At 46.5% G+C, this 14417-nt stretch overlaps 1 protein-coding gene across 5 annotated transcripts in view; it reads left to right on the top strand.

The window, feature by feature from the left end:
• Nucleotides 1-14417, top strand: part of SCMH1 (Scm polycomb group protein homolog 1) — a 75803-nt gene that overhangs the window by 18232 nt on the left and 43154 nt on the right. For all 5 annotated transcript variants that reach the window (XM_042793789.1, XM_042793788.1, XM_042793787.1 and 2 more), the window contains 4 exons: nucleotides 1911-1995; nucleotides 4707-4775; nucleotides 10923-10993; nucleotides 11770-12004. In XM_042793789.1, the coding sequence (XP_042649723.1) occupies nucleotides 1971-1995; nucleotides 4707-4775; nucleotides 10923-10993; nucleotides 11770-12004 (400 nt within the window). In that variant the 5' untranslated portion in view covers nucleotides 1911-1970. The remainder of the gene's footprint in view (nucleotides 1-1910; nucleotides 1996-4706; nucleotides 4776-10922; nucleotides 10994-11769; nucleotides 12005-14417) is intronic.

Here is a 14417-nt window from a genome sequence, read left to right as displayed (position 1 = left end):
GCTCTCCTTTGAGGAAGAATCACTTTTTTTTTTTTTTTTTTTTTTTGATAGGAGCAACATTTACAATGTCTCATGCTTTTCCACGACATGAGATTTTGCTGGAGCCCACTACAGCGTTGGCTGAGGGACACCAGCAGTCATCGGTGTGCTTGACAAGTACTTAGGGTTACTCCCATTGCCATCTGTGTGAGGATGGAGGGTGCAGTAGTTTCACCTCTCCTCCTGAGCTGCAGCCTTCCACAGATTGTATCTGAGCATTTCATACATGGTCATGAATTTTTCCTCCAAATACTCTGCAGGGAAGATTTACACATCTCTGCCAGATAGGGCTCTGAAGTGCTCAGGCTGAAGCAGCTTTTCAAAAGCTGTCTGAGTGGCACAGGAGCACCCGTCCTGTGCCAAACGTGTGTGATTTATGATTCGTGTTTGGGTACTTCAGAAAGGCCCACGTTCAGGGGAGCTGAGCAGACAGCAAAGGTGCAGAGCCAGAGATGGTGAATGCTTGTCTGGTGCCTTTATATAACACCTTTCACCCTGGGTTTTACAGCTGGGGGACTTTTCCTACCATGACTGCTAGCTTTTAATAAAAATGACTGAAGAAAATTATGAACAGAAGCATTAGAAGTTGTAAATAAGCTTTCACATGTAGATTACCTTCCACTATTGAAAGGAGAAGAAACTTTACTCCTTTCACAAGTATGCACAAACAAACACACTATTTATGAGAGGGGCAATAAGAGAGTACTGTGTCCCTTTTCATTTGGATTGAAAAATAACTAGGGTTTTTTTCCTTTAATATTTAATATTCCTATAGTATTTTCCTTCTCAGAGTATTGCTCAGTGTTGCAAGCACTGCATGTAAAGGCTGTAGTTTGTAGCACTTTTAATAGAAAATTAAACTCTATTTCTCTTAAGTTTGGAAGAAGGCTGGTTTTCAAAATCAAAACTTCATGCCAAGTTGGATCTGTAAATAACCTTTTAAGCAGAAACTCAGCCTTGCGTCCTGAGACAGCTTCCTCTTACGTCCTCTAGCCTGACTGCCCCACTGTGAACAAAATGGAGTTATATTGACACAATTAATCTTTCATTAGTTAGTGTAGTGTCAAAACATGCTTTTACTAGCTTTCCTAAGGGCTTGTTGCAGCTCAGCCATTCGTTTAGATATTTTCTGTCAGGGCTTGGCAGGGCTGGGTGCATGCAGTAGGCACTGCCCTGCAAGACTGGCTGTGCCGGAGCACTGGTCTCCATGGATGTGTCCAGCATGCATCTCCCAAGAGCTCTGATTTTCAGTAACATTTGCTTATAACAACAATGCAAATGCTTTTTTTTTTTTTTTTTTGCTAGGGACAGTCTAGCCAGTTTTCCTCCAACCAGGAAAAAACCCCATTCAGTACAACTTGGATGCTCGTTGCAGTACTAATAGCAAAAATATTTCCTGGGTCATTGTCCAATTTCTCATCCTTATTACCCAGAACTGCTGCGAGCAATTTGAATTGCAAGTGGCAAGCTGGGGATTGCGGTGCTGCTTTGCCAGAGTTAATGTTATGTTTCCATGTGTTTTCTTTCATAAATTTCAGCTCTGCCTCCCTTTGTTAGTGAGCAAGAGCAGCCCCCCCTTCCATGCACACACTCGGGACCTGATGTAGAGTTAGCACAGAGACTGTGGCATATGCTCCTCTTGCTTATTTATGCTGCTCCCGCTGCCATAAATTTGAAATTGTCCACATGTTGGAGAAAGACTTGTAGTTTCAGGGGGGTTGAAATGAATTGTCTGTGTTCAGTAGGAGACGTTCTATGCAACCCAGGGTGAAAGAGCATCTATTTTCTCCCGCTGTGTGATTAGTTAATGTTGCAGATGACTGTGTGCTCTAGAATGGGGAATTTTCTCATGTTTATTTCTTTTGTCCTAGACATCTTCAGTTATCCAAAAGCAAGCCAGTCCCAGGATAAGGACAGCAGCAGGTGATATAATGCGGAAACCAGGCCCTCAGAAAGGTGAGCGGTGACTCCTGGCACAGCCAAAGGCCCGGTAGCAAACTGCTGTGGACCGAAGTACCAAGCACACTGGGAGGCCAGCAATGGGATGGGCACGTGGGGAATGTGTGTTTGTGCAAGCTCAAAACAGAGCTGCTCATCTCTCCGGCAGCGTGCAGAGAACGTTTCGCTGATCCACCCCCGAGACGGGAGGAGGAAGAGTCCCTCGCCGGGCGCAGCCCCGCGGCTTGTGGGGCGCAGTGTCAGGCGGCGAGGGGGCTCTGCGGAGCCCCTGGCACACACCATCTGCTAGTGCTCCCAGCGTGAGGCAAACTGCTGCTCCGCTGGCACAAGCCTCCCCCTTCTAATGAGGCGTGAAACCCAAGACCAGCCTACCTCGTGGAGACAAAATCTGTTACAGACGCTTACCTCTCACTGCCTGAGCGTCTCGTCCCGTTACACACAGCGGCAGCCACACGCATGCTACCTGTGCCCTGCTTGCCCCAACAAAAAGGGTGAAATCAAGCAGCTTGCCTGCAACTGAGCTGCTCAGACTCCTTGTGCTTAACAAAAATATTGATTTCCTTTAGTGTTGTGCCATGCATGTGTGTTCGACTGGAGTGAGCTCATCACATGTGCTTTGGAGGGTGGGGGAAGGGAGAAGTGTAGAGGATGGAGCATCCTCCGCAGTTCTTTGTTCACATCTGCTACACGCTCACAAGGTTTATTGCAGGAGATTTCTATGCTCGATTTCTTTCCTCCCTTTATTTTTTTTAAACGTCTCCTTTGCTTCTCTGGCGGTTCATCTTACAGAAGCATTATCCTCTTCCTAACGCTGCATGTCCTTTAATGGAGTGAAAATAAATGAGGGAAAGCAGGGAATGGGGAGAGCCTGCTGCGAGGCAGCTGGAGGGCTTGGTAATAAAAGAGGCAGGTTGATTAGTCAGCAGTGTGACTGTGGACAGGGCTGGCTGAATTTAGCCTCGCACACAGCTTGTCCTCTCTGCCTCGTGGAGCAGGCTGCCTCTGGCCAGCGTGGCTGTGTGACCTGTGCTGTGAATGCCGTGCCGTAGGCTGCAGAAGCAACACCTGCATCCCACACACGTGGGTTTCTGTCCTACTTACCTGCTTTTTTAATAATGCATTGAACTTTTTCTTTATTTGTCTGCAGAAATTCTTGTGTTTCTTTCTCTCTCGGCTGCTTTTGCAGCCTGTTTAATGAGAATTTTTGCATGTTAAAGGTTAAGAATAAAATGTAACTTCACCTACAGAGGATGGCAAGAGGCTGCTTTGCGTGCACAGATGCTATTAGAACACTACTCTGCCACACTGAGAGGAGTGTTACCCATCCTGGGGAGCTTTTTTGCTTCTGACTTAAATACTTTTGTGTCCTTTATTCTTTCTTTCTTAAGGAGATAGCAGAATACTGTCCTTCATGGGAATACATTTATAGGAAGTATGTCCTTCCATCTTTTTTGTTCATTTGTGTCTGTCTGAGGAGGCTCTTTGTCTTCATGTCCAGTGATGCTGTGGCCACGCTCCATATGTCCTTCATGTTCATTTAAGGGATAAGACCTACATGCCGTCCTCCTGTGCATTGTATTGAAAAGAACATGTCAAGAAGAGAAGATTGCAAAAATAATGGTCCAAAAGCAATTTCAGACATCTTAAGACCCACCATGTGACCCACCAAGCCACTCTAGCAGCAGCTCATGGCCTGCCTCTTTCAGCTATTTGTCAGGAAACTTCAAAACTTTTCCTGCTTTCTTTTTTCTTTCTTTGAAAAGGAGCTGCTTTTTGTGGGGGCAAGGCATGTTTTGTAGAGCACTACCAAATTGTTGTTTATAACAGCCCTAAAAATGCTTTGTAAAGTAAATGAGCTGGAGTGCAGCAGCGCTCCCAGGGCGCATCGGTCAGGCAGCAGTGGGTGTTGGAGCTCGCTCGGGGTGAGCTCTGCTGTGGCACGCTGATCTGGCATCCCTCCGCGGGGCTGAAGGCTGCCAGCAGCAGGGATGGACACCCCCCACTTCTCGCTCTATCACTTTCCAGAGCTGTCTTGGGAACTATGTTTTTGCAACTCTGAGGCCCAAAGCTGTCGTGAGCAAAGACAACTCAGATGAGATGCTCTTCAGTGCTGGAGCTACTTTGCTGTGCTCTTTTATGAGCCGCACAGGACACGTTGTAACCTGGTGTTGTGCGTGGAAAGGGTGGTTGTGCAGGCTTTTGGAGAAGTCCTTTCCCCATCATCAGAGAGGGTCGAGGCTGTTTGTGTGAGTAAGGCCAGCTGCAATAACCTGGAATGGATAAACAAGGAGAGACTCAGGCTCCACTTCTCAGTGTACAAGATCCACATGAGCTGTTTTTAGTGGCTTTCATGTTTGCTCCACCTGAGCCTTGCCACCTCTTCACATAGTTAAAATGATGAAGCTCTAGCAGTTTGATGCTTTGTATATTATTGCTTGCCATTGTGGGAGAGCACTAATTGGTGAGGACTAGGCAGAGACCAAGGTGCAAATGCAGATACCTCAGGTCAGGTGTTCTTGTGAGCTGTGTGGAGGAAGGGAGCACACCCCATAGATTTAGACAAATCATCCATGTTACCTGGGGTCATGACAGGGAGGACACTCCTCTCTTCTGAAGTGCCTGTAAAGCAGGAGGCATGAGCAGATAACGTTAGAGAGTGCATTAGCTGGCTTCTTTCACTGACACAAATGCTTTATTTCTTGTCTCAGCCATAGACTGGAAAGATGGTAAAAAGCACAAGTACGGCCGCCTGTCAGAGTCTCCATCCCAGTACCAAGGTAAGTAAGCTCCCTTCCTGCTCCCTTCCTTCCTGCTCCCTTCCTGCTCCCTTCCTGCTCCCTTCCTTCCTGCTCCCTTCCTGCTCCCTTCCTTCCTGCTCCCTTCCTTCCTTCTCCCTTCCTTCCTTCTCCCTTCCTTCCTTCTCCCTTCCTTCCTTCTCCCTTCCTTCCTTCTCCCTTCCTTCCTTCTCCCTTCCTTCCTTCTCCCTTCCTTCCTTCTCCCTTCCTTCCTTCTCCCTTCCTTCCTTCTCCCTTCCTTCCTTCTCCCTTCCTTCCTTCTCCCTTCCTTCCTTCTCCCTCTAAAAGCTTTTTGAATTTCTTCAATGTGGGAGACTGCAGCATGCCAAATTCATTTACAGATAAAAACTGCTTTTGGACAGTCCTCATGTGTTTAATTCTGACCACAGTCAAAAATGGCTGGGAAGACACCAGGGTAAGCACAAGGGTGAGCCAGCTCATTTTTAAATCAGATGGGTTTGAGCAGATCTGTTTTTTACTGTCCAGGCATGAGTGCCGAGGGGTGACTGCCCACATTTTCACATGTGTCCTGGGCATAAGAAGCCTCTTACTCCTCTTAGAGCTGCTCTTCCACGTTGACAGCAGCAGCTAGCTCAGTCCTCGTTGCTATAGGAGAGACATGGTGTGACCTGGGCTTCCTCTTCCCCTGTGGCAGGAATTTGGCCCTTACCCCAGCAGAGGTGGTGCCAGGGCGAGGGCTGGTGGTAGCAGCTCAGGAGTTGGTCGCTTCTTGCTCCCCTTGGAGATGCTGTGTCCTGTGCATGGGCGGGGTGGGCTGTGGCCCTGTGCACAGCACCTGCAGGTTGAGTTCATAAAACTGGCAGCTCCTGCTGTCTCTCAGGGGAGATGTGCAGGTGACTTATAACTTTAGGAAGTTTGTGTAAGGCTTGTATAATTTAGTAAAAGACTCTAGGGCCTGTGTTTTATTTACAGAGTTTAAGAAGGTGATGTCCTTATGTCCTTATATTCTCCATGCCCTTGTATTAAGAAGGTGATGCCCATACTTCCCACCAAGTACAGAGCAACAAGAAACTAAACGATTGCCTGAATTAAGCAATTTCTAACAGGAAACACATGTTTGTCTTCATGAAAGGCTCTCCTGTGTTTCTTAGAGCCTCTGGGAAAGCTGAAGTGGCTGCTGTGCCTTGGAGGCTTGGTTATCCTAGACCCTGAGCTGGGACTCAGGGTGGTGGTTCTCGGGCATGTTGGACTGTGGGTGGCCTCCATCAGCCCTCACCTTTATCTCTTGGGGCATCTCATCCGTCTTTGTCTACTCTTATGCTGAAGTAATGTGCATCACAGGTTGGGAAGGACCTTCTCTTAGCACCTCCAATAACGTCCTGGGTCCTCTGTCACCCTGTGCTGAGCTCCATGTGACGTTACAGGGCACTGTCACAGCTCACATGGCCTGTGTGTAGTCAGCATTCAGGGTATTTGGGCTCCATTGCAGTTTTCCCTCTGCTCCATGCACTGCACCTTTCGCAGATGTCAGAGGACTGGCTGTTGTTCAGTGGCAACACAGACCTGAAATGGAGCTTTCTGTGAAATTCAGAGGCATGCTTTTCCCATCAGCACTCATGGTAACCCAGCACACCAACCTCAGCACCGTGCTGCATCCCAGGGCTTGCTGGCCTAGGGAGGAAATGCTGCAGATAGGCTGATGTGTGTGTCTGCTCAACAAGCATGTGGTGTAGCAGCGAGGATCGGGGATGCTCTCAGAGCAGCTCATCACTGCCCTAAGCAGTGTACAGAACACAGTGACGGGGGTGAAACTGCGGCAGCTTCCTGGCACAGAGCACCCTCTAATCCAGGCTGAAAGGATTTCTGCTCCAAGCTAATACTGAATTGGGACACCTCTGAGAAGAAGCAAAGCAGACAGAGTCCTGGTGTTTGAAACCTATTAGTTTTGGCTCACACGTTCTCACGTTTCTTCTGAGCAAGACAGTGAGTAAGTGGGATCATGTTATCGGTTGTAGCTGTTACCAATGGAGAATGTGCAGCCGGATTGATGGCTGAGGAAAGTGCCTGGAAATTATAATAGATAGGACATGCAGGAGCTCAGCTGTCACGGTGGGAGAGCTGACCCCTTGGGAGGCTGCGCCCAGACGTTGGAGAAGGCCACTGTTGCCTTTGGATCTGCAAGCAGAGACGGTACTCTGCTAATTTTCATACTGAGTTGGCTCAAACTGTGCTGCTTTCATGTGCTGCCTTGATGCTCGTTAGCAGACACACATATGGGCTGCAGACTTTAATGGGATGCCTTGATCTGGGTAGGGCACGTTCTCCTTCACAGATGTGACCTGAAACACACATGTATCGTTTCAGCTGGATTGATGACCCCTCGGGAGCTGAAATGCTAATGGAGCCCAAACCAGACTTCAGTTAAAGATATAAACAGAAACTCCATCTTCATTTAAATTCTGGGCAAAAGATCAACATTAAATGCAACATGATGAGAATCCAAACACAAGGGTGCAGAGTCACATTGTTCACAACTACTGTAGTTTGACCCCTTGGGTGTGTGGCATGTTTTGTTTGTAGTAAATATTTTTGAAGATTAAGATATCAGAGCCCAAATCTGACACTCTGTCTGCAAGTAATATCTCCCTTTGGCACAAGCACATGGTAAGGAGCTTTCCAAAGGCAAGCAAAAGTGATAGACAGTCACACTTAGTAGGCATTTTCACAGCCAAATCACAGGGAGTCATATAGGTTTACAATCCTTGGCTTTTGTTTAGCTCACAGATGTAATTACAAAAACATGGTGTTTCTCATTAAGTGTCCTTCTCGTTTCTTCCTGTAAAGAAGATCTGATGTATGTTATACAGAGGAACACAGTCCATTCAAACGATAATCCTTCTGTGGGAATATGGTGTGCTCTGCAAGGCGGAGGAGGGAACACAGAAGACAGAGACCAGGCAAAATAGAGGGTGGTTTTAGGACTGGTAGGACATCTTGCATGTTGTACTGGAAGCCAGCAGCAGCAGCAGAGCAAGCGTTCCCCTTTGCTTTTCAGGGCGAGAGGATTTCAGTCCCTGCAGTCAGCTCTGTCCTTGGACATTCCTGGTCCATCACCAGTAAAAGAGACACTTTAGGACTGGCTGAAGTGCTGTTTTTTCACGAAGCAAAGTGATTCACTGGCAATTGGAGAAAAGCCACCAGGGTTTTTTGACCAATAATCAGAAAACATTCTCTGGTGTTACCTGCCTAGGCCATATAAGAAACGAGCATCTTGCAGACTAAAACGTCCTGTCCTTCTACAGTAAGGCATCCAATTTATTAATATGAATGAGAATATTGAGAGAATATAAAATACAGGAGAGTTGATTTGTGCTAATGAGAAACCTGAGCCAGATATCCCAATGTTTCCCCTGTGGATTTATAGCCTCCATGTGCAGTGAGTAAAGTGGCATCAGCCGGCACCCGGCAGCCTTAGTGTCCTGGCCGACAGCACACCTGGCCTGGAGGCTCCAGAGCAGATCCACTGGGAGCTGAGTGGGGATCGATGTGGTGAGCAGGATTTGGGTATGGTCCAGAGGAGCTACAGTTGAGTGGGCCAAGTGTGATGTGTCCATCTTCAGCCATACGTGCTCTTTCTCAAGAGCAAAGCTCAGGGCTTGTTCTCTGCTCCCTAATTAAAAAAGCCTTAAGTGCCTCCTGCTTTTTTCTATTTTATTGGCAGTTTTCCCTTTGTTGTAAAAAAAATCCCAACCTGTCCTGCAGTTTTTAGGTTGAAGCTGATCGTATTTGGTTAAGTGTACTTTGAAGTTCCTGCTTGAAAAACGTTGTATCATGAGCTAAATATTATTATTGAATTAATTTGAAACCATTCCCTACATTCTCTGCAGGGCTTTCTCTCATGCTAAGGCAATGGTGGCAGCCTCCAATTTCAGTATGCAGTTTTTGTCCTGGTTAGAGAGTAATCCTGAAAAAAAGTGCAGTCTTTAATTGTGCTTGTCATGCCATCTTTATGTAAAGAAATGGTGGATAGCAAAGAGAAAAGGAAGGAAGGCTTATCTCTGCTGTATCGGCTCTGTCTTTTCTTAGTGTTTAGAGAAGTCTTTCTGCTGCTCCTGCTTTTCTTTGCAAAATAAGTCACCAGAACCGTGAGTTGTAAGTAGCTGCAGTTCTAGTGTTGTGTGTGTGTCTTCGTGTGGTGGCTGGGTCTCAACAGGCTCTAGAATTAATCTCAAATAAGTTCCATGCTCAAACACTATTTTTAGAGGCACGCAGCTGTCTCGGAAATTTACTGCTCCTGCAGGGATTGTACAGCGTCGATCTTGACTGCAGCGTGAGCGGCTGCAGGGAGCAGAACGGTCTCGCTTGGTGTGGAATGAGTGAAAAGTGGAAGGATTAAAACAATGACTACTTTTAATAGCGAGGGATTGAAACAAGCTGAGGGGAGGGGAGGTTTCTTTTTTAAAATAAAATTGTCATGCGCGGCTGATCCTTTTCAAGATGTTTGCTCAGGTCGTGGGGCTGGGGCTTGCATTCCTCGCCCCAGTGCTGTCACCGTAGGAATCTTCTGTGCTTCGTGGCCTCTGAAGGGCCACCCCAGTCTGAGATGAGCCCATATCAGCAATCAGAGTTAAGGGGTGGGATGCATAAGGCATTTCCCTGCTAGGAGTGCCTGGGTTTGCTCTGCCTGGGTATTTATTGCACATTATTCACACACAGAGTTTCATTGGCGTAACCAAGTATAAAATCATATCTTCAATTAAAGCAAAAGAATTCTGGTTTTGCGAGAGCATCATTGCAGTAAATCAGTGAATTTTTTCATTCACCCTGGTGTGAGACTGTTGGCTGGAAAGGAAATACATGCCAATGAATGGAAATGTGTACTCTGAGGAGTGGAGAGCTGCTGTCACAGTCTCTAAACAGAAACATAATTAGCCAGTGTGGCAACAAAACTATTTTTTATGTTCATTTGTTCTGTATTTAACAGTGTGCTAGTCATCTGCACGGGAGGTGGCAAGAGAGCAGCCTTTCTTTTATTTATTTGAAGCTAGTAGATTATCGAGCCTGTAACTCTTCTCTGTGCACGAGGCAGAACTAAAGTAATGTGTGCTGACCTTAATGCCTGACCTTGTAGAGGTGTGGTGTGCGCTGCCATAGCTAAAATGGCTCTTGATGTAGCTTTTGTTTTGAAAATAGACTGATTAAAAACTTGACATGAATAGGGGAAGTGGTAGCTGACTCTTTAATTGTGCTGCCACCAATGCTCTTGAAATGACTTGAAAACAGTGGTCTCCCGGGAGCCATTCAGATGAATACAAGCTAATGTCATGCTGGAAGGATCCTTTTCCAGCTGCTCTGTTTAAATGGCAAAAGTCATGATTTGCTCAGATTACAGGAGCTTTTAATTCCTCATTTAATAACAGGTTTCCCTGCATGGCATATTGCTTTTACCCTTCCTGTTATACATGGGAAAGGTGCAGACAAGGATAAAATGCACTTCCCCTAGCAGCAGCACTCAGTGGAAGGGGCTTTGGTCTTGGATGTGAACTGTTGGGTTCAGTAAATCCCCATTTGGAGGATCCCTGCTTCCATCCTGCCCAAGCTATGGATTCTGTGTCCTCTTCAGGAAATTAATTGCTGACCTGTCCACTAATTGCTGGGGATGGGCAGATCCTGCTCTGCGCTGCTGGCTGGTGGGGCAGGCTCTCTGCATGCTGGACCAGGGGAACCGTAAAGTCAGCACAGAGCAGTTCCCCGTTGATTTGGGCTGCATTTAGCCCACAGTGACTGTTTTTAATCCCCAGCCTGAGCAATGTATTTTAACGAATGGTTTTTAAGGGGCAGTTGCCTGAAAGACTCCACGGATTCCCATCTGTGCTGGGTATTATATATTAAGTTGTAGGTTGTTATCCTCGCTTTTTGCAGACCCATCTCGGCAGCACGAAGGCAGTAAGATGCCGTAGGCAGCACCATGCTTTGTTCTGCTTGTCAGCTGCAGTTGTAAATCTTCTGTGGTCACAAACATCAGAGGATCTTGATGAGAATGTGTTGCCTGTGAGCACCTCCTCTGTGAGAAGTTGAGAACTGCTGGTGTTAAGGATTCAAGTAGGAACTGATGAGCAAAAATCTCAGAAAAAGAGATGTCTGGACTCTTTTGTTTTTTCTTCTCAGGTCACTTCACCTGGGAGAAATACCTGAAGGAGACATGTGCCATCCCAGCTCCTGCCCATTGCTTCAAGCAGGTAAGAGGATGAATACAGGAAAGGTCAAGGGCAGTGGTCCACTGGTGACCCAGGAGTTCTGTGCTTAGGTTGGGCCCCATTTTTGGCAAGCAAGATGCTTAAGGATATTGGAACCTTAATACAAATCCAAGTGCACTGAAGCAAAGATAAAAAAAGATACATTTTGACACTCCAGATGTTAGAGTAGTACAGAAGATTTTGCTTTCAGATGTGAATGGATGGGAACAGGAGAATGTTTTTATTCTGCCAAGCATAGGCCCTTGGAGAAAATGTTCTGGGTAGGCTGTGATCCATCTTTTGGTGGACCCTGCTCAGCAAGGAGATTTTCTGCAGAATTCACCTGATCTCTGTGAATGGAATAGCAGGCCCCCAGGCATCAGGTACATGAGCACAGAGGTGGTCGTGTTGAGTACAGGGGATACAGGTGTGAATTGGCATGGTACACCTGGGTCTGGATGGAGGGGCAGCAGCACACAGGGGTGTCTGTTTGGGTCTTGGGTCAGCTGGGTGATTTTTCCAAGAAGAGGGCTAAGAGAAAAGAATAGGTCTAGTTGTCTAGATGATACAGTACCAAAAGATGGTGGTCTGGGTTACAGATCTGCCAGACTTTCTTTTTTGCTCTGTGGTGTCTGCTCCCATGCTGTGCTTGGAGGACACTGTCAGACTGCAGTAGAATCAGTTTTGATGCTCTTAGGGCTTAAGCTTTATGACTGAGGTGGTGCATGCATATATTGGAAATCCTGGCTCTAACTGGGTCCCTATGTTTCTCTTTTCAGTCATACACTCCCCCTGCAAATGAATTCAAGATCAGTATGAAACTAGAAGCCCAGGACCCCAGGAACACAACCTCCACTTGCATTGCCACGGTGGTGGGCCTGACAGGCGCACGCCTCCGCCTGCGCCTTGATGGCAGCGATAACAAAAATGACTTCTGGCGGCTGGTGGATTCTGCTGAAATCCAGCCAATAGGAAACTGTGAGAAGAACGGAGGGATGCTGCAGCCTCCACTGGGTGAGCTGAAGTTCAAGTGTCCAGCAAGCACCTACATGAACTGTGGGGAAAACCCTAGGGTTTTTTTATATTTCTGTGGTTGGGAGAGAGACCCATGGGCTGCCCCTGTCTACCACTGTGATGTAGGCCAGCCCTATTAGCTAGGGCTGTCAGACAGATGGGTCCCACACCAGCTCTGTATTTGCATGTGGATATCGTGGCCTGGATAGGGAGATGCTTTAGGGTGTAGATGAAAGAGCTCTGCACCTAGGTGAGCTGCTTGCACTGTTTGCAGCTCAAGCTCAGGATTAGCACATGCTGACCATGCTCTTAAGCCTTCTGAAATTCTCCCTGGGTTCCTCAAAGGAGAAGGACATTTTTCACGCATTTCTGTGAAGGAATGCCAGAGCCGCTCTTTCCCAGAGGACACACAAGGAATCAAGGGGCACTCCGAAGTCCTGGTCTCCAAGGGACATGGGCAGTAGCACTGAAGGCAGAGCGACTCTGATGGCCTTTGTTGGGTGATTGCCTGTGTAAGGACAGAATGAATCCAGGTTTGTTTTTTTTCTGGGAGACGTCACGCAGGCAGTGCTGGCACGTAGCTCTAGCGATGGCTCCGTCTCTGGCCACTGCCCGTTGCTTTAGGCTTCTGCTCGCAAGCGCTGTCGTCTCGAAGGTGGGCTTGTCATGGAACGACTGCCACCCGTCAGTGCTTCCCCCTTCACGCCGAGCACAGTACTGGTGTCTGGGTGAAGGTGCTTTGCTGGGGATCTGTAAAACTTGATACAGAGAATAACCAAGAGAGCAGTTAGGGCTGAGGCATCTGCTGTATCACTCCTAATCCTGACACTGTGGTTTCAAAAGCATTTAACTTTTCATTCACGCTGTCTAAGTGTATTTGTGCCCAAGTGTCTTTGGGGCAATAGCAGGTTAGCTGGAGACCCATCTGATGGGGAAACATAATGTCTGCAGAGGTTCCCAGTGATTTGAGTCCTGTCTCATGTGAAGGGATGCTTGCGGTATTTCATTTATTTATTTAACTTTGCTTGGCTGCAGCTTTACAAGTAACCCGGGCAGTCGAGCGCTTCTTCCAGGCTTGTCTTCAGTTAAACACATTTTATTTTATTTTATTTTATTTTATTTTATTTTATTTTATTTTATTTTATTTTATTTTATTTTATTTTATTTTATTTTATTTTATTTTATTTTATTTTATTTTTTATTTTATATTTTATTTTATATTTTATTTTATTTTATACTTTATTTTATTTAATTTTTTTGACACTGGCCAAATGATGAGCTGATCTGTGGTTCTTTCCTGATTAAGCAGCATGATTAACCTGCTTTTGCATTCCGCTGCCTGTTATTTTTGAAGTGGCTTCATAAATCTCTCTCTCAATTAGCATATCCCCAAATAATACCAAGCCAATCTATAGTCATGCAAGAAACCTTCAATAGGATACCTAGAGGTAGGAATATTTTTATTCATGTTTTTTCCCGGAGCACTATTTGTGAGCTCTGGAAGTACAGTCTAAATTGCAATGGGACACTTGGGACTGACCTTTCTGAAGAAGGAAGAAGCATCAGCAGGTGCATGTTTTGGCACATCATACCACATGAAGCTGTGTATGTGCAAGTCTAATTATACCCTTTCCTTTCATAGTTTCTCTAGACAAAACCTGCTGCAGCTATTAACATTAAAGCTGCCATTTCTGATGTTACTTTCATGCATGCTGCTGCCCATTTGCTGACATCTCTTTGAAACCTTGGTCCCAAGGTGCAGCTCACAGCTCTGCTGCAGCCGCCCAGGAGGTGTGAGTACTTGTCCTAGCTGGCACTGATCAGTTTCTCCTGTGCCTTGCCTGGGTTTTGCCAGCAGATGGCAATAAGTGTAATCGAGTTGCAGAGCAAAACTCATTTCTGACTGTGCCAGAGGGTTCATAACTCTGAAATAAGTCTGCGTGCCCAGCCCTGGTCTGTATCGCCTGCTTAATCTTGGGCCAGACAAAAGTGCTTCTCTTGCTCTCAACATAAAGCCAGGTTACAAACAGCTAGTTCTGCAGTTGTCCTTCCTGCCCGCAGAGTGCAAGGGCCCAGAAAACCCAGCAAAGATTTTCTGTGTTGCTTGTAGTATTTTCCACGTACACATCTGCTGCTGCTCGCCTTATTTGTAAAGATATTTCATGTAAAAGGTTATCTTTGCTTCTTTGGGAGCTTAGTGCTCCTGTCCCCTGAAATTTGTTGTGGCTAGCTTGTTTGGTTTCCAAGCTGCTCTGACAGAGTTTCAGGACTGACAGGGTGGCACTGAGCTGGTTGTTCTCTGGCATTCCAGCACTGGCAAAACTTTGCTATGTTAACCATCGTGGGCTGCTCTCCATCTGGGTCCGGTCCCGGGGTTACCTTCACAACACCGCAAATACAGAAAGTGCAATGC

This window comes from Tyto alba, unplaced genomic scaffold (assembly GCF_018691265.1).
Source record: "Tyto alba isolate M040663 unplaced genomic scaffold, T.alba_DEE_v4.0 Super-Scaffold_20, whole genome shotgun sequence".
In the NCBI taxonomy this organism is placed as follows: Eukaryota; Metazoa; Chordata; class Aves; order Strigiformes; family Tytonidae; genus Tyto; species Tyto alba.
Note: the sequence above shows the minus strand (reverse complement) of the source record. Positions and strands in the feature narration are given on the sequence as shown.